The 22,485-nt window shown below is 44.7% G+C and overlaps 1 protein-coding gene across 1 annotated transcript in view; it reads right to left on the minus strand.

The window, feature by feature from the left end:
• CHRNA4 (cholinergic receptor nicotinic alpha 4 subunit) overlaps positions 1 to 22,485 on the minus strand; it is a 93,668-nt gene that overhangs the window by 17,675 nt on the left and 53,508 nt on the right. The window contains exon 5 of the mRNA XM_075350434.1: positions 10,750 to 12,130. Coding sequence (XP_075206549.1) covers positions 10,750 to 12,130 — 1,381 coding nt within the window. The remainder of the gene's footprint in view (positions 1 to 10,749; positions 12,131 to 22,485) is intronic.

Here is a 22,485-nt window from a genome sequence, read left to right on the forward strand (position 1 = left end):
CATTAGAGATAGGGAAAGATTGTCCGGACAAATATCCCAGACAGTCGGTGCTGTACATTTGTAGCACTGAAAAAGATGTGTTTAGTTGTCTGTGAATATTGCACATTCGGTTGATAGACGGAGAGAGAGATAAGGCTGCTTTACACGCTAAGGATTTATCTGACGATATGTCGTCGGGGTCACGGTTTTCGTGACGCACTTCCGTCATCGTTAGCGACGTCGTTACGTGTGACACCTACGTGCGACTCCGAAAGAAAAAATCCAAACATACCATGTAACTGTACATGTGTGTTTCTGCCCACCTGTTACACTAGTGCAATTTGACACTGGTACATGCCACACAAATACTAAAATGCTACGTCCTGTGGCCACATTTGGCTTTTTTGGATGTTGTCTTCAGTGATAAATCGCGGAGCTGACATTCAGCCAAAAGATCTTACAGGGGCAGATTTACTTTTGCTGTCAGCAAGCGATGCCACAGTTACTGTAGGTAGAGGAGGCTCAAAAGCGCCTGAAAGCTGTGGTTGTGGTGGAGGCAAGTCCTACGTGCGGGCATCTGAGATGAGGAAATTCTTTTCCATGCCGCCAGCTGACAAACCCTTTTCATTGTGCAAGCTCTGGAAGAGGAAAATAAGCAATGCACATTCTGTCTTGAATAGGTCTTGAATAGACTATTAAATACTCCGCTCCATCAGCACATGAAGCAACATCACATGCTTATTTGGGAAAAGCAAGCTGATTAGAAACATGAGCAAGGCTCCAGCTGCCCTGCTACTACGTCTCCTTATTCATCTTTCCGGTAGCCGTACTGCATCCTCAAGTAGTACCTAGTAAGAGTCATCATCATAATTATCATCCACAACTTCTGCTTGTTGTACTCATCCTTTTGCGACTTCTTTGTTGCGATGTCAGATATCCATCCTTGATTGTGTAGCAAGGAAACAAAAATAAGCATAGGCTCCTTGTGTGCCAACTCAACTCCCACATGGTCAACTGACTAGTCATGCAGTTACCGCCGTACCACTTAATGGATTCTGCTGCCTTTTGAAAAATGATGGCATGCACTTAGCCTCTCTGGAATATACTCAACTGCCATTAGTTCTTTCCAAATTGTGCCCGCTTTGTGCTCTCATTTGCAGGAGAATGTGGGCTACTGTCTTGATTTGCTTCTGAACATGAAAGTGCACTGCATCATAGACACAGGGAGAGGAACTATGGACAGGAATATTGTATGCCTTTCATGGCCCAGTTGGTGAATGTTTTGAGTAGTAAAGATGCACCTCCGCAACCAGGCCAGGTTATGAAGCCTTCACTGATCAGCACTAGGTTTGCTTCCACTGCCAGGTTATAAAGTCTCCACAGATCAGCACTAGGTTCAGCTCCACTACCAGGTTATGAAGTCTCCACTGACCAACAGTAGGTTTTCTTCCACTGCCAGGTTATAAAGTCTCCACAGATCAGCACTAGATTTAGTTCCACTACCAGGTTATGAAGCCTCCACGGATCAGCACAAGGTTTGCTTCCATTGCCAGGTTATGAAGCCTCCACTGATCAGCACTAGGTTCAGCTCCACTACCAGGTTATGAAGCCTCCACTGATCAGCACTAGATTTGCTTCCATTGCCAGGTTATGAAGCCTCCACGGATCAGCACTAGGTTTGCTTCCACTGCCAGGTTATGAAGCCTCCACGGATCAGCACAAGGTTTGCTTCCATTGCCAGGTTATGAAGCCTCCACGGATCAGCACAAAGTTTGCTTCCATTGCCAGGTTATGAAGCCTCCACGGATCAGCAATAGTTTTGGTTCCACTGCCAGGTTATGAATTCTCCACGGATCAGCACTAGGTTTGGTTCCACTGTCAGGTTATGAAGCCTCCACGGATCAGCACAAGGTTTGCTTCCATTGCCAGGTTATGAATTCTCCACGGATCAGCACTAGGTTTGGTTCCACTGTCAGGTTATGAAGCCTCCACGGATCAGCACAAGGTTTGCTTCCATTGCCAGGTTATGAATTCTCCACGGATCAGCACTAGGTTTGGTTCCACTGCCAGATTGCGGTTATCCACCTCCTCCGCATCCTCTTCAATGAACATGAACCCATCTCAATAGCAACAGGACACAGTGTTGTATCTACTCCTTACCTACAGTCTTTTTGTTCTTGTAAGACCAAACATTGCCAAGCAGTTTTAAACTTGGGAGCATGGATGATAAAAGTCGTACAGCGGATGAGTTGTTCTTCTGTAGCAATCAGTAAATATCCTGCTGAATGGCTTCCTATCAACTACAACTGGGCAAGTAGTGGTTTGGAAAAGTACCATCCTCTTTGCATAGGCATGGTCTGAACTTAATCATGAAAACTTTCTTAACGAAAGATACCTGGTTGCAGAAGAACCTGCCGTTACCAGGAGAGTGAGTGCCTGGGTATTTCAACTGGTCTTATATGGCAAAACATGTTATCCAGGCTTCGCAAAAACAGAACAGTCTGCCTGATTTGCAACATCAATGGCATCAAATGAAACGTTGCTTATGGTGGGGTTTACAAACAGCATAAAACAGGGATTAATGATGTCATACAGCAGGCAAATTGGAGCACAGTCGCTTGTGAAATGACAGTCATATAGTTAACATCAAGCCAAGATATGACTTGTGGTCATGTTTTCAGACCTTCGCTATAAAAGCAAAATTGGGGGATTTTTTCTGACTTCTCGAAAGGGAGTCATAGTTGGCCCATTGTCATGAAAAGATTTAATTGAGCTGACACCTGCAGACCACACGTCTGAACAGGAGACCCCCCTCTCTGATCTGTGCAGAGCCAAGATTCCCCGACATCTGTTAGTGCTGAGGCTGCAACAAGTCGCTGAGGCAGCAGCAGTGATTGCAGTATACAGTATATCATATGATGGACCAGATGTTTTATCTGCCGCTGCTCCAACCTGCATACTTCAGCAAACAGAGACGCAGCATCTGAACAGCCAGGTACGGTCGTACCTGTATTGTGGTCTTTCTTTTGCAGATATCCCATTCCCTGAAGCCATGGACTTTTGGGTCACCAGACCGGACCAGTGGAAAGAACTTACCCAGTATCCCAGCTTCAATTTTACTTGGTTTTTAGCATTTTTTGACAGTTTGACTGAGCCCTTAACTCATGGACTACTGGGTCAAAAACTTGCTCAGTAAAGGCGTATTGTCTTATCCGCTCTCCAGTGTACCAATAGCGAGAGTTTTCAGGATTGCCGCTGGCTTTGTTGCTTTCAAACAGACCAAGATGTTCCTCGCAAGTGTGGAAAACTTTCCATGTGTCAAAATGAATCAGGCATGGATCAGTGCTGATTTTCATTCACCTATATATGATGCCAATGAATAGACTGACGAGAAAACTTCCTTTCTGTCCATTGTATTCTAAACTGTTCTACTGCTGCCAGTGCTGATGCGTCAACTAATCAACTCTTGCCTGTCCCTCATGTTATATCTAAATTGTGCTCACCCAGAGTAGGGAAAAAACAGTCCTTTATTTCACATGGACAACAAGAGGCAGAGGGAGGAAGCAGGAAGCGAGGATCTTGCTTCCCGTTTCCTCCGTCTGCCTCTCGTTGTCCATGTAAAATAAAGGACCATTTTTTCCCTACTCTGGATGAGTGCCCCTTTTCTTTCGACATTTTTGAATGTGAACTTGTCACTTATTCTTTTGTTTGGTACCCCCGGTTTTTGGGTCTCAGCTCTCCTTTTCAGCTCTCGTTGGAGTCAGTGGTGCTAAACTGTCTGCTTGTCGTACTATTATATCTATATTGTGCTATTAATACTATTCCTGAGGCTGTATGTGCTTGCCCTACACAGCCAGAAATCCCCACATCTGTTCCTTCTTATTCTATACTGTGCCACTGCTGCTACTGATAGACAGGTACACATTCTCTGCCTATTCAATGCGTTCTGCAGCTATACTCTTACGGCTGCCAGTGCTGGCACTATAAAACCGAACATCGCCTTGCCTGTCCCATCATATTCTATATTCTGTGGTTGCTGCTGCTGCCACTACTGATAACACAGAAACATATATATCTCTTCCTTGCCCATTGTGTACTGCATTGATACTGGGAACCCTACCCTGTACAGCGTTAATTAACCTGAAACTGCTCATGAAAAAGGAATAATTTTGGGAGGCTTTCTGAACAGCTATAGCTTCTTCCCCTATTGCTTCTTCCCAAATAGGGAGAAATTTTGGACCACCGCTTGCCAAAAGCAATTGCTTCTTCTGAGTGCACCGCCTGTGTATAAACACCAGGAATGCAGATATCTGACCACTACTAAAAGGGATCATTTTTTAACCATCTTTGTCTCACTGAAGCCACAGCTGTCAATCGAACAAAAGGGACAGGATGCAGATAGAATGAAAACAAGCAAGTTGGACTGTGACTTAAAAGTTGGCCGCACCATGATGCACTGCATGCTTGTGCTTGGTTTGAACAGTCTTTCTATGCTGACAGAGTTCCTTTAAAGGGTTTCAATAGAATCCTAGGAGTCTTCAGTGTTACTCATGTCTTTTCAGGGCAAAAGGCTTTACAGTATGGTGATTACTGCAAATCTAATTTTTTTAAAGCTAGTGAATCCAATTTTAAAAATGATTTGCTCAAATCTATTGATAAATATTGTGTTGCAAAATAAGCCTAATGGTCATGGGTTGGGACTGGGGTGACTGGCCTAAATGCCCAAACTAGGCTCTTATGTGTATGCTACTATCTATAGTATGAAGCATTCAGTTTTGATATGGAGCAATCTTAGGCTTCTGCCACACTCACGTGAAATTCACGCACGTGCCGAGAGACACGTATTTTCCCTGCGTGTTGCGTGCAGGTAAGTACGTGTCTCTGGTACGTGCGTGACACGTGTGTTCTACGTGTGCTATCCGCGATAGCACACGTAGAACCGGTAATTATCATACTCACCTGGTCCTTCCTGATGTCCGCGCTGCTGTCCGTGGTGCTGATCCTCGGTCTCCAGCCCTCCCGTCTCCCCGCTGCTGCTGCTGCCAGGCAGTGAAGTGAATATTCAATGAGAATAATGAGCGGCGGTCGGAAGCAAGAGGCAGCAGCGGCAGAGACAGGAGGGCTGGAGAAGGTGAGTTAATGTTTGTTTTTTTTTTCACTGACATGTGTGTTTTCTCCGGCGCGCGTCACACGGGACCGCATCCACACTACACCCGTGTGGTACGGGTGCGGGCCGTGTGACACCCGTGCTGCGGGAGAAATCACTGACATGTCAGCGCTTTGAAAAACGCACACACGTACAAACGCACACGGACACACGTTCCGTGTGGTTTTACGTGTGTGTGCCTGCTACAATAGGGTAGCATTGGTTAACGTGTCTCCGTGCCGCCGGTACGTGTAAAAAATGACAAACACGTACCGGAGGCACGGATGTGTGGCGCTAGCCTTAGGCAAGGCAGCAGCAACAAGTCTTGATCTTTGTGTGCTACAGGCATGGCCAAGGAATGACACAGGGGAAGCCCTTCAGAAGTCAAGCAGAACCATGCGTGTAGTCAACAGAAGAATGTAAAAAAAAAAGGGAAGCGACGTGTCGGGGAGAAGGAGGAGAAAAGTCACGACGTGGCATACACAAACCATGAAGTAGAGGGGGTTGAAAGCTATGGGAAAAGATGCCGAGAAAAAGACTGATAACAGCCACTTGAGATGGAAATAGACTAAATGATTGCAGGCTGTGCGCTCACTTTATCACACTGTGAGTGGCTTGCTGACAATGGCCTCCATTTAAAGTTATCAGACAGCACAGCTTGCACCTGCCGCATAATGACTGAAGCTGAATCGTATAGGCCGGTATGGAGAGGCAAGGTCACCAGCGTCTTCTGCTCGGGCCAATACTGAACAATGAGGAGCTGCTATATGTACCACCAACTGTGGAGGCTCAGGGTTAATGAACATAAGTATCACTACAGACATATCCTCTCCCAGTGGTCTAATGTATCACACTCTATACCATGGGTGCACGTGATTAGCTCCACTGGTAGGAAATCATATTGGAATGGTGCTGATGTGAAGGAGATCCAGATATCAACAGATAACTGGGATGAGGCTACATGGCGAGTTTGGCAGTGATAATTGTCCCGTGAAAAAAGTTTACTAGGTGTCATAACTACATTGCAGCAAAATATTAGTGAAAGAGGCCACATTATCATCTCAAGGAAGCGGTTGGACATCTTGCAGCTTGTTTGTTACTGTATCTTTGGAGTTGTAATGCGCATTCTCTTATATCCGCTGTGATGTAGTACCAAACTTTGGTCACCGACAAGCCCCATCCTAAAGATGTTGTTCTGGGCTACACAAAAATTGATTTAATGTATAAACAGCACCCCTCTCAGTCATGGGTCATGCTTGGTATTGCAGCTTATCCCTATTCCTGTGGATGAGACTTAAGGGTGCTTTACACGCTACGACATCGCTAACGATATATCGTCGGGGTCACGGTGTTTGTGACGCACATCCGGCGTCGTTAGTGACATCGCAACATGTAACACCTCTGAGCGACCTAAATTGATCACAAAAGAGTTAAAATTGTTGGTATTGGAGAGGTCGCTCCAACACCAAAAATCGTTGACAGGTGAGTAGCAAGGTTGTTTGTCGTTCCTGCGGCAGCACACATCGCTATGTGTGACACCGCAGGAACGAGGAAACTCACCGTACCTGCGTCCATCGTCAATGAGGAAGGAAGGAGGTGGGCGGGATGTTTGGCCTGCTCATCTCTGCCCCTCCTCTGCTATTGGGCGGCCACTTAGTGACGTCGCTATGACACCGAACGAACCACCCCCTTAGAAAGGAGGCAACAGCGACGTCGCTAGGCAGGTAAGTGCGTGTGACGGGTGTAAGCGAGGTTATGCGACACGGGCAGCGATTTATCGTCGGGGTCACGTCGCTAGTGACGCACATCTGGCGCCGGTAATGACATTGCAGCGTGTGACACCAAGGAGCGACGATCAACGATCGCAAAATCGTTCAAAAACAGTGATCGTTGACACGTCGCTCCTGTCCTTAATATCGCTGCTGCCACAGGTACGATGTTGTTTGTCGTTCCTGCGGCAGCACACATCGCTATGTGTGACACTGCAGGAACAACGAACATCTCCTTACCTCCGACCACCGGCAATGAGGAAGGAAGGAGGTGGGCGGCATGTTCCGGCCGCTCATCTCCGCCCCTCCTCTGCTATTAAGCGGCTGCCGTGTGATGCCGCAGTGACGTCGCTATGACGCCGAACGCACCTCCCCCTTGAGGGAGGGATTGTTCGGCGGTCACAGCGACGTCGCTGACAAGGTATGTGCGTGTGACGCTGCCGTAGCGATAATGTTCGCTACGGCAGCGAGCACCAAATGTCGCACGAACAACATGGGCGGGTGCGATCGCGCTCGACATCGCTAGCAATCTCTAGCGATGTTGCAGCGTGTAAAGCAACCTTAAGTATATATATTTTCCTGATCCACCACAACCCTTTAAATAGGATTTCCAGTTTAGAAAGTCTATTTTTAAAGATCAAATTAGGGAGTTCCATGTTATTCTGGGGGTGCCCTGTTTGGATTCTCATTTCTTGGATAGAGTGCAATGTGGTTACTAAGTGGCTCTCTCAGTTGTGCTGCCCTGCATTAAACAGATAGACCATTGATTTGAATGGGTGCTGTGTCATACTTAATTTCTCCTGCGGGGGCACTGCAGGGAAATTGAACATTTATGAATGTTTCCTTAAAGGGAAGGTGCCATAAAAACATTTTTTTCAATAACTGAAAAAATATAAAGTATTCATGTTTTAATGTTTTGTTTAAATATTATCATTTGTTTTTAATTAAGCAAAATGTGAACAAATTATTTAAAAAGTTTGATATTTTCCACTCTTAAACACTATGGGGAACAGCTGCTGAAAACCTAGTGTATAACTAGCTCACATTACAACTGCAGTAAAAGTGGGCGTAATCTGCTCTAATGTGTGTGATGCCACGCCTCCCCCTCTCCTTCTTGGTGTTTGCAACAGGATCAGTGAGGATGAAGTTTAGGATCACAGTACATAGCCATTTTGTTGGTGACCACAAAGTGATCCTAATATGTGGGAAGTGTCACAGAGAATCGCTGACATAGTGCTCCACTGTATGATGTGCCACACTGTATACTGTGCCCCATATACTCTGCCACCAAATTACTGTGCCCCCAATATACTGTGCCCCCATATTACCGCATCCCCCAGTGCTCTCTGTGCCCCTAGAGATCTTTGTGCACCCAGCTTCCCCTAGGTATCATTATTCCCCTAGTGTCCCCCAGGTCTAGCTACGCGCCCAGCTTCTCCCAGTACTCTGTGTGCCCCAATTTTCCCCAGTGCTCTGTGCCCCAACATTCCCCAGTGCTCTGTGCCCCAACATTCCCCAGTGCTCTGTGCTCCAACGTTCCCCAATGCTTTGTGCCCCCTGTGCTGAGCTCAGAGTGTTGACAGAAGAAGTTACTGGGAGGGAAGTCTGAGAGCGTCGATCTGCCGACTGAGGCTGGTATTGTGCTATAGATGAGTCAAGGCTGTGATCACCGCTCCGTTATCAGCACACAGACAGGAGGAGCTGCCAGGAGCGGAGGTCTGAGGTGAGTTACATGGAGGGCTGGGGGTAAGCGATTGTCGCGGGCGGAGGAGGGGACGCCGCGCTCTCCCTACTGCTCGGGTCCGGCTGCCGCGGCTGCTGCGGCCTGCCGCTGCTCGGTGGCTCGAGCGTTGGGCCGGATCCCGGGGACTCGAGCGGCGCTCCTCGCCCGTGAGTGAAAGGGGATTGGGATTTGGGGATAGTTTATTGTCCGTGACGCCACCCACGGTTGTGGTGATTGAATGTACACCACCGCTGCTCTGGATGGGGATCCCGGGAGTGATGGTGTGGAGCAGCCAGTTGTTGTGTTGCCCCTCCATGGGTAGGGGTTGGTGATCCCGGGGCCCAGTGATGGGGTTGGGATGGTGGACAGGCGGGTATGGGGCCTGTGGAGGTGCAGGGGCAGCGCTGTGCCGCACGGCACGGAGGTACTCACTCAGCCAGTAAACACGACACAGTTCTCGGTAAACAAACGGCTGGTTGGACGGGTCCTTTGGACGGTTACGGTGCTGACTTCCCCTGCAGTTGACGGTGACGGTCTCTTCCCTGCACCTATGTGTTGTTGTTTGGTAGCGATGGGTTCCCACCGGTAACCCGCTCCCTAGCTTGGATATGAGCCGGAGGAGCTCCACTCTTGCCCGCAGGCGCTGGCCCTGGGAAACTGGTGCCTTGGCGGTGGCGGTGTCTCCCCTTAACGGTTGGACTGTTGCCTTCAAACGGGACTTGGTTGTTGGGAGACAATCGTCCCCTTCACTGACGGATTTGGCAAATTCGGCGACTCCTAGCCTTGCCGGGATCCGAAAGGCCCCTGCCCTGGTGCTGACTAATCTTCGTATACCGCTCCGGTACCACCGGGTCACCACCCGTCCACGGTCCTTTCGGCAACCTCCAATCAGTCTCGCCTGCAGACGGTCACCGCCGTCTGCCAACCTTGCTGTCTCAGTCCGGGGCACACACCCGGACTAACTTCAGGCTTCTTTCTGTCACTTTCTCTGTTGCTCCTACTTTAGCTCCTCTACCACTTCCTCTCACTTTGAACTCCCACTTCTCGCTCTCCACTTCAACTCCTTCCATCTCCTCCTCCAAACTCCATCTTTACTCCTTCACTTCCCTAGCTTAACTCTGTTCTGCCTGGTTCTCCCGCCTCCAGGGCTGTGAACTCCTTGGTGGGTGGAGCCAACCGCCTGGCCCACCCCCTGGTGTGGACACCAGCCCCTGGAGGAAGGCAACAAGGATTTTAGTTTTGACCTTGTGTGTACCTGCAGGGAATGTGGGGTGCGTGTGGTGTTGTGACCTGTGACCCCTGGCTTGCCCAGGGCGTCACACGATAATTGCAGTGTAAGACCTATAGTACAATACCTGCCTCACGCTGCAGTTCGCTGCTTGCCGCCATGTTCAAGGGGAAAGTGGAATACACAGCATACGCTGTGGGCGCCACAGAGATGGAGGCGGTCTCTTCTCAGACTTGTGATCTGGACAGACCAGGGAGGGTGTCCAGGTTACAGCAGGAAGCAGCTACAGTGTAAAAGATAGGGTGAGAGGCTGACTACTATCTCTTATGCACAGAGACCGCCGTATTTGAGGTGTGTAACTGCTACACACAGCAAATCCAAGATGGCTGCCCCTAGTGTTTGAGTAAAAATAGAATAAAAAAAACCTAAATAAACAATTAATTTAATTTTGCATTAAAAATAATTGATTCCATAATCACTATTATTAATACAAAAATTAAAAAATGCGAGACCTTCCCTTTAAAGTTACCCACTTTGTCCAAAGGACGCTTTAAGTTTAAACAAATAAAGATTTTCTAAACTGGAGAACTTGTGTAAGCAGTAGGTAGGAGTGTAGCCAAGAAGTGGAAGAAGTGAAGGGGCTCTGGCCTTTTGGAATTTCCAATCCTCCTGTTAATTATCCCTTTCGTATCCTGATTTCGGGCATATGCTTATCCACTTATCTTAATGCACTCACATTACTTCAGAGTAATGCATGCACATCAATATATTGATCTATAGGATGCATGCATTTTATGAGGGCTCCTGTTTGTATTACATACAGATCCTTTTGCCCATTGCACATAAAGAGATGCATTGCCCCTTTGTTCATAATGCCATTTTAACAATTCAACAATATACTCACAGAGAAGTCTGCATCTTCTGCTCTCAGGTGGTCTGCAATGTAGTGGACTCCTTCTATGGCGAGCTTGAGAGATGGAGACATTAGGAGTACATGCTGCTCTTTGGCACTAATCGTTTTGGTAACTTGACTGGCACCACTTGGTTTTTCTTGGGTTTTGGGCTTACATTTACATTGGGAACTTTGACTCCCTTGCTGTCCTTCATTAACTTGGCATCTCTGAGACAATGGAGAATTGCTGGATTGGCCATTGGTTAGAGAAGAGTCCTCATGAAGGTAGCAATACTGTATGCTCCTTGAACGACAACGAATTGTAGCCTCATTGGTTTCTTTGGGGGTGTACATTTGTTGGACACTTATAGAACGTACTTTTGGCATTAGATTGGTTTGAGGTTCTCCTAGAAGATGGGTCTTATTCGGAGGAGAAGGACAGCTAGTCAGTGTTGATTCTTCACACAGCATTGAATATTGGCCTGATGGTGACTTGCAGATCACTTGAGTGTTGGCAGTTTGTTCTAACTGGTGGCAACACGAAGACGTAGGTGAAGCTCTTTGACTGGTGGGACTGGCTGAAGATGAGCTCTGGAAGTTTGGTTCAATTTCAGTCTCGGTCCACAGTCTGGGTGGAGGACTAAGCCTTCTAATATGTAGAGACTCAATTAGCTTCTTGCAATTATCTTTTGCTGGTCTTTTCATGAATAGTACCCGGGGCACCACATCTAAGAATATTCTTCGTACCCAAGCTGGCATTGTGTGTGTGCGAGGGGAGCGGTGGTGCACATTCAACACAAACACTGTGATGATAATGGACAGCGTAACAAAAATCATAGTGAACAGAAGGTATTCTCCAATCAAGGGAATGACCAGAGAAGTGGATGGGATGATCTCAGTAATGAGGAGGAGGAAGACGGTCAGAGAAAGCAGCACTGAAATACACAATGTTATCTTCTCTCCACATTCAGAGGGCAAGTAGAAGACCAACACTGTCAAGCAGGAGATGAGAAGGCATGGGATGATGAGGTTAATTGTGTAGAATAATGGAAGCCTTCTAATGATGAAGGAATATGTGATGTCTGAGTAGATTTCTGTGCAACACTCATACTTTTTGATGTTGTAATTGCCGACAGCATCAACAATGACCCATTCTCCGCTCTCCCAGTAGTCGAGCTGGTCAACATGGCTGTGCATGCTAATTAGATCGATTTTAGCTCTATCATAAGTCCAGGAGCCAAACTTCATGGTGCAGTTTTGCTGGTCAAAGGGGAAGAATGTGACATCAATGCTGCAAGAGCTCTTGTAGATGGCAGGAGGCATCCATTTTATGCGGCCATCGTGGAAGAGATGAGCTTTTGTCAGGTGGGTAACGGCAAAGTCTCCATCGGCACTTAAGGAAAAAAGAAAGAACAATTTTGAGCTTGGGAAGTATTATAGGACACATACAAATTACAGTGATGAAAAATGGCTTTTAACATGTTGTAAAAGATGGACAGTAGCTGTATGGCTTGCTCCATTTCAGGACTTATTACTGAGGGATTGTCCAACAGGAATATTTCTGGAGCTCAGGTTACCAAGCATAATATGGAGCCATTGAGACTCCATGTGCCCCTGTGCAGGCTCCACACACACTGCTTTGCCATATACATGTGTTTGCTTTGGGCATAGACTTTCCACCTTCCTTAAAATCTAGAATTAGAAAATAATTGTCCTTCTTCATAAACCGAACCTGTCCATTGTATTTTAGTTCAGATCTTCCTAAGTGAATGGAACGTAGCTACAATACTTCACACAGCCTGAGGATGGTTTAGTAAGAAATCAGCAATGCTCTTCTAATTCTAGACAATCCCTTTAAGTTTCCATTAACCTTGTGGACTCTTTAACCCATTGGAGCGATGATAGCTCAATGGTAATACTCAGTCTATGAGCCCAAATACTGCGCTCCAGGGGGTAGGTAGAGCTGTGTATCAGCATCTTATTAAATTGTTTATACTCCGGACTTGTAATTTCCAAGCATTTATTCCAAGCAGCGTTCTTGAATTTTAACACTTACACATTAAGCCCCACAAATCCTTCCGTGTTGACTTATTAGATCCCTCGCTGTCTTGCATATTTAAAAAGGTTCAGTAAAAGGTTTTCCGTAACTCTGCATTTAGAAGAAGGTTTTGGCTTGTTGAGCAGGAAAACCCCTTCCAGTGAGTGTATCACCGGACCCAATGGTTTGGAGCCTGTGGTCATTCGGAAGTATTGACCACTCAAAAGCTGTTTGGCTGGTTGGCAGCTCTTCGTTATAATAAAAGATGTGGATTGGTTTCATTAATGGAAAATTATGGCTACATAACTGGATCCTATACAACATTTATATATAAACTGTGACCTCAAATCTCATCTAATAACTTTTATATAAGGTAGGATACACTTTGTATAGAGAACTACTATTTACGATAGTTATCCATTGCAAGGGAGTATTTATGAGAAGGGGTCATTCATGATGGGGAATAAATCACAAAAATTCAGACATTCATTTGCCTCCAACTGATTAAAGTGTAGATATTTCACTTGGTGCCATGTAATCGGTGCTGGATAGGAAAAACGGGGTTAATGCCGAGCTGCCGCCGAATGAAGAGATTGTTGATTATTAATTTTTTTTTATTTCATGCGTCTACGCATTTCAGGGCTCAAGTACCCTTCTTCAGGACCAAAAGAAGGAATCAACAATACATATTGTTGATTCCTCCTTTTGGTCCTGAAGAAGGGGACTTGAGCCCTGAAATGCATAGACCTATGAAATAAAATAAAATTATTAATAATCAACAATCTCTTCATTTGGCGGCAGCGTGGCATTAACCCTGTTTTTCCTCTCCAGCACTGATTATTAAACCACATGGGGCTGCGGCAGCCGCCATTATTTTAGAAGCCTTCATAGGGGATGTGACCTTCACAACCCCATTAGGTGAGTGTAATATCGTGCATACTGAAAATTTATATCTGGTAAGACCCTATTTGCGTTCCTTTTTCTCAGCTTTACTTGCTGGCATGTAACACAAGGAACAAAAATGGTCCCAGTGATTGCCATACTCAAAATGCCAAAAAGTTAAAAGGGTAGTCCCATCTCCAAGATACTATCCCAATTCGTAGTAAGTGTAATAATAATGATATTAGCAAATACCTCCAATTGTTGTTTATTTCTCCTTATTAGCTTTGTTTCTTAACTCATGTGCAGGGTATTGCAGCTTAGGTTTCTGTGGTTATGACCACTAGCAACTAACTAACTGGCTATATGAGTGGTTGTAACCATGGATACCGAAGCTGCAATGCCCTGCATATGAGGTAAGTAACATAGCTAATAAGGAGAACTATACTACATTTCTAATTGGAGGTATTTGCTAAAATTATTATTATTACACCTATTACATATTGGGTTAGGATCTGGTAGATGGGAATACTCCTGTGACTCTTCAGTTCAGGAGCACTGTGGTCACCTTTAGGCTATGTGCCCACGCTGCGGATTTACCGCGGATTCTGCCGCGGATTTGCCGCGGATTTGCCGCGGATTTCCCGAAAATCTGCAGCAGCGGCACTTCCAAGCCATTTCAATGGCATTTTGGAAATGTTGTGTCCATGCTGCGGATTTTTCCGCTGCGGATTTGCCGCGGATTTTGATCCGGAAAAATCTGCAGCATGTCAATTGTTTGGTGCAGATTTGGTGCGGATTTTTGGTTTTGAATGGGGAAAAAAAAAAAAAAAAAATCCGCATCAAAATCTGCAGGAAATCCGCGGCAAATCCGCGGGTGCGGATTTGCCGCGAAAGTCGCGGATTTTCAGGCAGAAAAATCCGCAGGTACATTCTACCGTGGACACATAGCCTTATAGATACACATCCTATTATACAAGGCCAAGCTTGGCTTTCCTCCATAAAGGGCAAAGCTTTATTTCCATTTCTATCCCTTTATTTAAATACTTTGGTAAAAGGCAGAGTAACTATTTGGAGCTCCTCTGACCCCAGGGACATATGTCCTCAACTATATTCAGATGACGGAAGAAGGGAAAAGATTAACCTTTTGTATGAATAGTCTATGTAGGGTCCCAATTGCCGCCCTAAGATCAAAGGACATCCTTCAGTCTTTTATCTGTGGATCTTGTCTTTGAAGAGGAATCATTGGATGTCAAACTAAGGTAGATAAGCCTCAAGGTAGATAGCCAAAACTAGCAACAATTTCCAATCTCCAGTATGATTTCCTGACTGGATTGTGATTAAAATGGTTTAGCATACCCCAAAAAAAACCCATAACTGATTGAGGAACCTTGGCCTCATATGAGGCTCATTGCTGACCACTGCACTAAACTCTCAGTCTTTGAAGACGTTGCACTATTAATGACTTGTATATACATATATATATATATATATATGTATATATATATATATATATATAAAACGAGGCTGAAGTTTGTTTCACTCTTCATCCGGTTTGTGGAGATGACGTCTGTCATATCCACCAACGTATCCCTCAGTTCCCGGGTAAGACAGTTTGACATCTGATGCTCTCTACGCTACCAGAATCCAGAATGAAACAGCGAGACTCTTCTCTTTTCCAAGGCTCCTGTCACTATCGGCCGGTACAGGCAGATTTTCCGTCATTCTCCACTAATGATAACACAACCAATACTCTCCTGACCTCCACACTAAGCCTTCTACAGGAGGGAGGATGGAGAAGGATGAACCTCTTGTGTATAAGAGAGATGGAGGCCCAGGAGAACTGCCAGTGCCAGGAAGGGGGGAATTATCTCCCTATAAATAGTTGCCCTTTCTCAGGTTCTTTCTCTGGTTCTAGGACATGTGAAAAGCATTATTTCCACTTAGCGGTGCACCTTAAGATGCTGTGTGCAAGGAATAAACACTATGCATTATGCCGCATGTTTACCGGAGAGAACTAGGTCATTTTAGTTGAGTGCTTTCATTTAATTTATATCCTTCAGATAGTACCTTAAATTAACAGCGACATAGTAAAGTATGTATCATAGCTACCATGGCAGGGCAGAACTAAGAGATATGTTATGCAGGACTCCAGAAAAGATGGGTGACCCTTTTGAATGCTGTAATTTTGGTTATATTGGTTGTCATCCAGACTTCTCAAAAAAGTTGTAACTTGAAGCTCCTGTCTAATGCAAAATCTGTATCGGGGCCCCTATGTGCCATGTGGCTTCTGTGTCCTCTGAGGCACGAGTGCATGAGCATCAAACGTTTCTTCATCAGCTAAGAGGCAAATCAAAATCAAATTCTGATATGAATGCCTAAAATATTTTAATTGAACATGTTATATAACCCAGGCCAGCGTACAGCGATATATACAGTTGATGCCAAACCCTTCCAAAAAGGACTCTTTCACCATCTTCAAAGGCATTATGTTGACTTTACCATCAGACATGAGTCGACAGCTCCACCAAAGGCATTGATTTTAACCTTCTAATCTACTGTACATTTCTATGCACAGCATTGATTGGGCCCACAACACGTTTAGTCCAACCTTCTGCAATACTGTATCAAAGGTATTGATTTTTTTCTCCTAATCCATTAGTAAAACCTTCTAAAGATCTCCAATTGAGGCATTCACTGAGTCCACTAATATTTTACTATAAATCTACAATATTATGACACACATTGATTGAGTCTACCAGACTCGTAACCATCTCCAACCATCCATGAAAGGTATTGATTTGGATTATTAGACCCTCCCTACAGTAATTTATAATCTTCTAATCAAGACATTGATTGGGACTACTAATATTTTGCCATCAAACTTTTATATCACCAATTGATCTCTGCCAGATTCACTTTGTAATCATCCCAATGAAAAATGTTGATAGGGTCGATTATAATTATACTTCAACCTAAAACAATCCTCAACAAGAGACATTGATTTAATCTACTGGGACTCCACTTCATACAATTCTCTACAATCAATTGACTTGAGTCAACTAGACTTTTATAATATAACTCCAACAGACTAAAAATATCTAAGGGGCACTTTGCACACAACGACATCGCAAGCCGATGCTTGCGATGCCGAGCACGATAGTCCCCGCCCCCGTCGCAGCAGTGATATCTTGTCATAGCAGCCGTAGCGAACATTATCGCTACGGCAGCTTCACATGGACTCACCTGCCATGCGATGTCGATCTGGCCGGCGACCCGCCTCCTTATTAAGGGGGCGGGTTGTGCGGCGTCATAGCAACGTCACGCGGCAGGCGACCAATAGAAGCAGAGGGGCGGAGATGAGTGGGACGTAAACATCCCGCCCACCTCTGTCCTTCCGCATAGCCGGCGTGAGCTGCAGGACGCAGGTAGGAGATGTTCCTCGCTCCTGCGGCTTCACACACAGCGATGTGTGCTGCCGCAGGAACGAGGAACAACATCGTACCTGTCGCAGTCACGTAATTATGGAATTCCCAGACACTACACCGATGATACGATTACGACGATTTTGCACTCGTTAATCGTATCATCTAGGATTTACACACTACGATGTCGAGTGCGACGCCGGAAGTGCGTCACTTTCGACATAACCCCTCCGACATCGCACCTGCGATGTCGTAGTGTGCAAAGTGCCCCTAAGTGTCCATAGTACTGATTGAGTCTATCAGACTTACAGTGACTTACTACACCCACCCCAAGAAAGACCTTCATTTGGTCTACTAGACCTTCACTAAACCTTTCTCTCTACTCATGACATGAATTAGGTCTTCTAGACTTGTACTACAAATTTCTAAAATCTCAAACAGTTCTAGAAGGTTTTAAGTGTTTAATTTACAAAATTAATTGTTTAATAGGTGAATATGGAAGGGTTACTTAAATGTGCAGTGATCTGGTCTACTTGACTCTCACTAGACCTTTACTTAAGTCTAGATTTGGTTTCTTCAATTTTTACTGTAATCTTCTCACAACTAGTGCTTAATGGGTTTATCAGACCATCTTTTATCTTTTGTCTGCTAGATAAAGAATTAGACACAGACCAAGAGGGTAAAAACAATATATGGGTTCTTTGCAGTCCAATATCTTATCACAATGTGCACAATGTCCACCTGCTTTGGAGATGATATTGGGCTCCTTTACCTCTTGGGCCCCTGTACAGCTGCACTGATTGTGCCAATGGTATGTTCCTTTCCTGGCTAGATCCTCATTAGAACGTCCTACAACTCAATACCCAAAGCATTTGGTTGAGCCTGTTAGACCTTTACGTTACTCTCAAAAACGTATGAGAATATATGATATTGTCACAAACTGTAACCTTTTCCAACATCTACTAAAAACATTGACTGGACCCATTGGCATACACATTTCCTTGAACATTTGACAATCTTTTACCAAAGAAATTGATTTTGCCTATTAGACCCCCAATGAAACTTTCTGTAATCCCCTTCTCAAGGGATTGATTGGGTCTTTTAAACTTTTATTATAATCCTCCCACAGCTAGCCACATCCAGTAAGTACTGATTGGGTCTATCATTGTGAGTTTTTACAACCCGAATGAATGGCATTTATATTTTCTACATCACTCTTACAAAACTATTAAACTCTTTATTCAATATGTTAATTCCATGTGCTAAACTTTTACTTTGAACAAACTGCAATCTTCTACCAGACTCATTTCTTAAAAAAGTTGTCCAGGAATTTAACATTGCTGGCCTATTCTTAGGATAGGCTATCAGTGACTGATCATGGGGGTGCGACACCCAGTACCCGTGCCATTTAGCTGTTTCCTGTGCCAGCGGCGACTGGAACTGCTCAGTTGCAGAGCTGCACAGCACAGCTCCATCAACTGTACAGTAGTCACAGCTGAGCACTTCATATCTGCCCCCTATTCAAATTAATAGGGGATAGATGTGCAGTACCTGGCAGTGGCCATTCTTCTGTTGATGAAGCTGTGTTGTTCAGCTCTGCAACTGATCAGGCCCCAGGAACAGCTAATCGGGAGGGCTGCCAGGTGTTGCACCCCACCAATCAGATGCTGATGAGCTATCCTACAGATAGACCATCAATACTGAAGCACCAGACAACTTCTTTGAAGGGAACCTGTCAGGTATAATATGCACCCACGAGGAGTTCTGGGTGCATATTGCTAGTTCCTATCTAACAGTCCAAGTATCTATTAGCTATCTTTAGAAAAATTATTTCTAAAGATCCTTTATGATATGCTAATGAGCGCAGTGATTAGTCGCAAGGGCGTTAGTTCCTGCACTCATTCAGCCCTCATAGCATGTTAGCACGCCAACAGGGGTGTACCTGTGTCCGTTGCACCGCCTCAGATGCCGAGCTTAAGGTTATTGTGTATGGATCATGTCACCACACTTCTGGTCATGCGCAATAGAACTCTCTGATGCTGGGACGAGTACACCCGGCTTCATAGTGCGCATGACCGGAAGTGCGCTGACTTCTGATTATGCACACTGACCCTAAGCCCAGCATCTGAAGCGGTGGAACGGACACAAGTATGCACGTCACTGTCGATGATGATGCTGGGCCACGGGCATTGAATAGCATGTTAGCACTCCCCTGTGGGAGTGGTACCATGCTAAGAGAGTGGAATGCGCGCAGGAATTAATGCCCTTGCGACTAGTCCCTGCTCTCATTAGCATATCATAAAGGATCTTTAGAAATACTTTTTCTAAAGCTGTCTTTATGTATGCTACTAGATACAGAGACTGTTAGGCAAGGATTAGCAATATGCACCCAGAACTGCTCGTAATTCTGGGTCCATATTGTACCTGACAGGTTCTCTTTAAGTCACAAAATAAAACTGTCTCCAGCCATTTGCGAAAAGCATTGACTGGTTCCACTACACTTTTCCTTAAACCTTCTACAATCCTACAAAGGTATCGATTTGGTCCTCTAGGCCCTCATTAGAACTTTTTATAACCCTCTACTTATGGCATTGATTAGGTTGTCCAGTCACTCAGATGTAACCTTTTCCACCCCTTCATTTATTGGCTTTACTAGACTTTTACTGTAACCTTCTTAATTCTCTACTCTGATTGAGTTCTTGACCTTCTTATCGAGATAAATCCCATAAAAAGTGATTATATAAATACAGAATATTTCTAGAAAGAAAAAAAATCCCATCCTCAGTCTCTCAGGCAATGTAATAGTTATGTAGTCCTTCTTATGAGATTATCCTCCGCCCCTCTGATGCCTGATCTTTGTATTTAGAAGTTAATCACAAATTGAGAGAGCGAAAGATAAGAGAATCGCGATCACACATCCAGAAAAATACAGAGCGACTTTGTCCCATACAAACATTTCCATCTCAATTTTCGCAGATCTTGAAAGGTCCGTTTGATAATCACAAGCTTCTTTCATGATAAGTGGTAATTCCCTCGCTAACACTTATCGAAGCAGCCGGCCTCTCTCGCATCCCCGGAGGATTCTTAGAAAATGAAGACCACAAGGAGGTTTGCTGCAGGAGCACTATTTTCTACTTCAGCCTTCCCGTGTTAATTACAGTGGAATCTAAATGACTGGAGCAGAACTTGAGGCTCATTTAAAGTGCGTTCCAAGCATTTCCAAACAGAAGCAGGTTATTTAACTAGAAGGAGACACAATCTCCGGTGGGAGCTGCCTGGAAAGACAAAACTAAGGTCCATTAAGAACTTGCTTCGGGAACAATAATGAGGATGTGTGCGAGTTCTGGATCCTGCCTGGTCTTTGTCTTGGGCAGGTTCCATATCTGCATAATACACGCTGAGAATGCACAAATAGAAGCCTTTCTTCCCCGACAATGCGGGTAAATTGTAGCATGAAAGCTGAATTCAACAATTATGACCCGGTATCTCACCCGGACTGCCTCCTTCACATTACATCTGTATTAAAATGACTGAATTGCTAGAAAATTGGCCTGGAAAAGGGTTTACTTAGGGAAGAAAAGGTGCATTCACAGCAGTATGTCACAAAAATGAGTACACCCCTCACATTTTTGTAAATATTTTATATCTTTTCATGGTACAGCACTAAAGATATGACACTATGATACAATGTAATGTAGTCAGAGTACAGCTTGTATAACAGTGTAAATTTGGCGTGTTCTCTAAATTACTCAACACAGCCATTACTGTCTAAATCGCTATCAACAAAAGTAAGTACAACCCTAAGTGCAAATGGCCAAACTGTGTCCTATTAGCCAATTTCCCTCCCAGTGTCATGTGGCTCATTAGTGTTACAAGGTTTCAGGTGTGAATGGGGAGCAAGTGTGTTTAATTTGATGTTATCGCTCATACCCTCGCTCATACTGGTCACTGGAAGTTCAACATGACACCTCATGGCAAAGAATTCTCTGAGGTTCTGAAAAAAAAAATGTTGCTCTACATAAAGATGGCCTAGGCTACCAGAAGATTACCAACACCCTGAAAATGAGCTAAAGCACAGTGGCCAAGACCATATAGTGGTGTAACAAGACAGGTCTTACCATGATCGTCCAAGGAAGGTGAGTGCTTGTGTTGAGCATCGTATCCAGAGGTCAACTTTTCAGCGCTGCCAGCATTGCTAAAGAGTTTAAAGGGGTGAAGGGGAGAGGGATCAACCTGTCAGCGCTCAGACCATACACCGCACTCTGCATCAAATTGGTCTTCATGGCTGTTATCCCAGAAGGAAGCCTCTTCTAAGGATGATGCACAAGAAAGCTCGTGAATAGTTTGATGAAGACAAGACTAAGGACATGGAGTACTAGAACCATGTCCCGTGGTCTGATGACCAAGATAAACTTATTTGGTTCAGATAGTGTCAAGCGTGTGTGGGAACAACCAGGTGAGAAGGACAAAGACAAGTGTGTCCTGACTGAAGTCAAGCATGGTGGTGGCGTGTCATGGTTTCGGGCTGCATGAGTGCTGCTGGTTGTGGGGAGCTACAGTTCATTGAGGGAACCATGAATGCCAACATGTTCTGTGACATACGGAAGCAGAACATGATCCCCTCCCTTCATATTCCAACACGAGAGTGACCCCAAACACATCTCCAAGATGAACACAGCCTTGCTATAGAAATTTAGGGTAAAGGTGCTGGACTGGCCAGGCATGTCTCCAGACCTAAACCCTATTGAGCATCTGTGGGGCCTCCTCAAACTGAAGGTGGAGTAGTGCAAAGTTTCTAACACCCACCAGTTCCGTGATGTCGTCGTGGAAGAGGATCCAGTGGCTCATGTGAAGCTCAGTTGAACTCCATGCCCAAAAGAGTTAAGGCATTGCTTAAAAATAATCGTGGCCACACAAAATATTAACACTTTGGGCACAATTTGGCCCTTTTTACTTAGGGACTTAGGGGTGTACTCACTTATGTTGCTAGCAGTTTAGACATTAATGGCTGCGTTGAGTTATTTAGAGAACACACCAAATTTACACTGTTATACAAGCTGTGCACTGACTCTACTGTACATTGTATCAAAGTGCCATATCTTCAATGTTGTCCCATGAAAAGATATAATAAAATCTTTACAAAAATGTAAGGGATGTACTCACTTTTGTTATATACTGTATATTATTAGAGGAGTATTTGATGAACAAAAAAAACTTTACAGCGGCTCCCTATATATAAGAACTAAGATGTTTCTAATTGTTTCCAGAACCGTATAACAGAATTGTGAAGGCAGCTCTGGAGTATAATACAGGATGTAATTTAAGATTATTACAGGATTTGTAAGGTAATCTGTATATAAAGTGACTCCATCAGTATAGTAGGGAGTGCAACTCTGGAGTATACAT

The sequence above is a fragment of the Anomaloglossus baeobatrachus genome, chromosome 5 (genome assembly GCF_048569485.1).
Source record: "Anomaloglossus baeobatrachus isolate aAnoBae1 chromosome 5, aAnoBae1.hap1, whole genome shotgun sequence".
Taxonomy (NCBI): Eukaryota; Metazoa; Chordata; class Amphibia; order Anura; family Aromobatidae; genus Anomaloglossus; species Anomaloglossus baeobatrachus.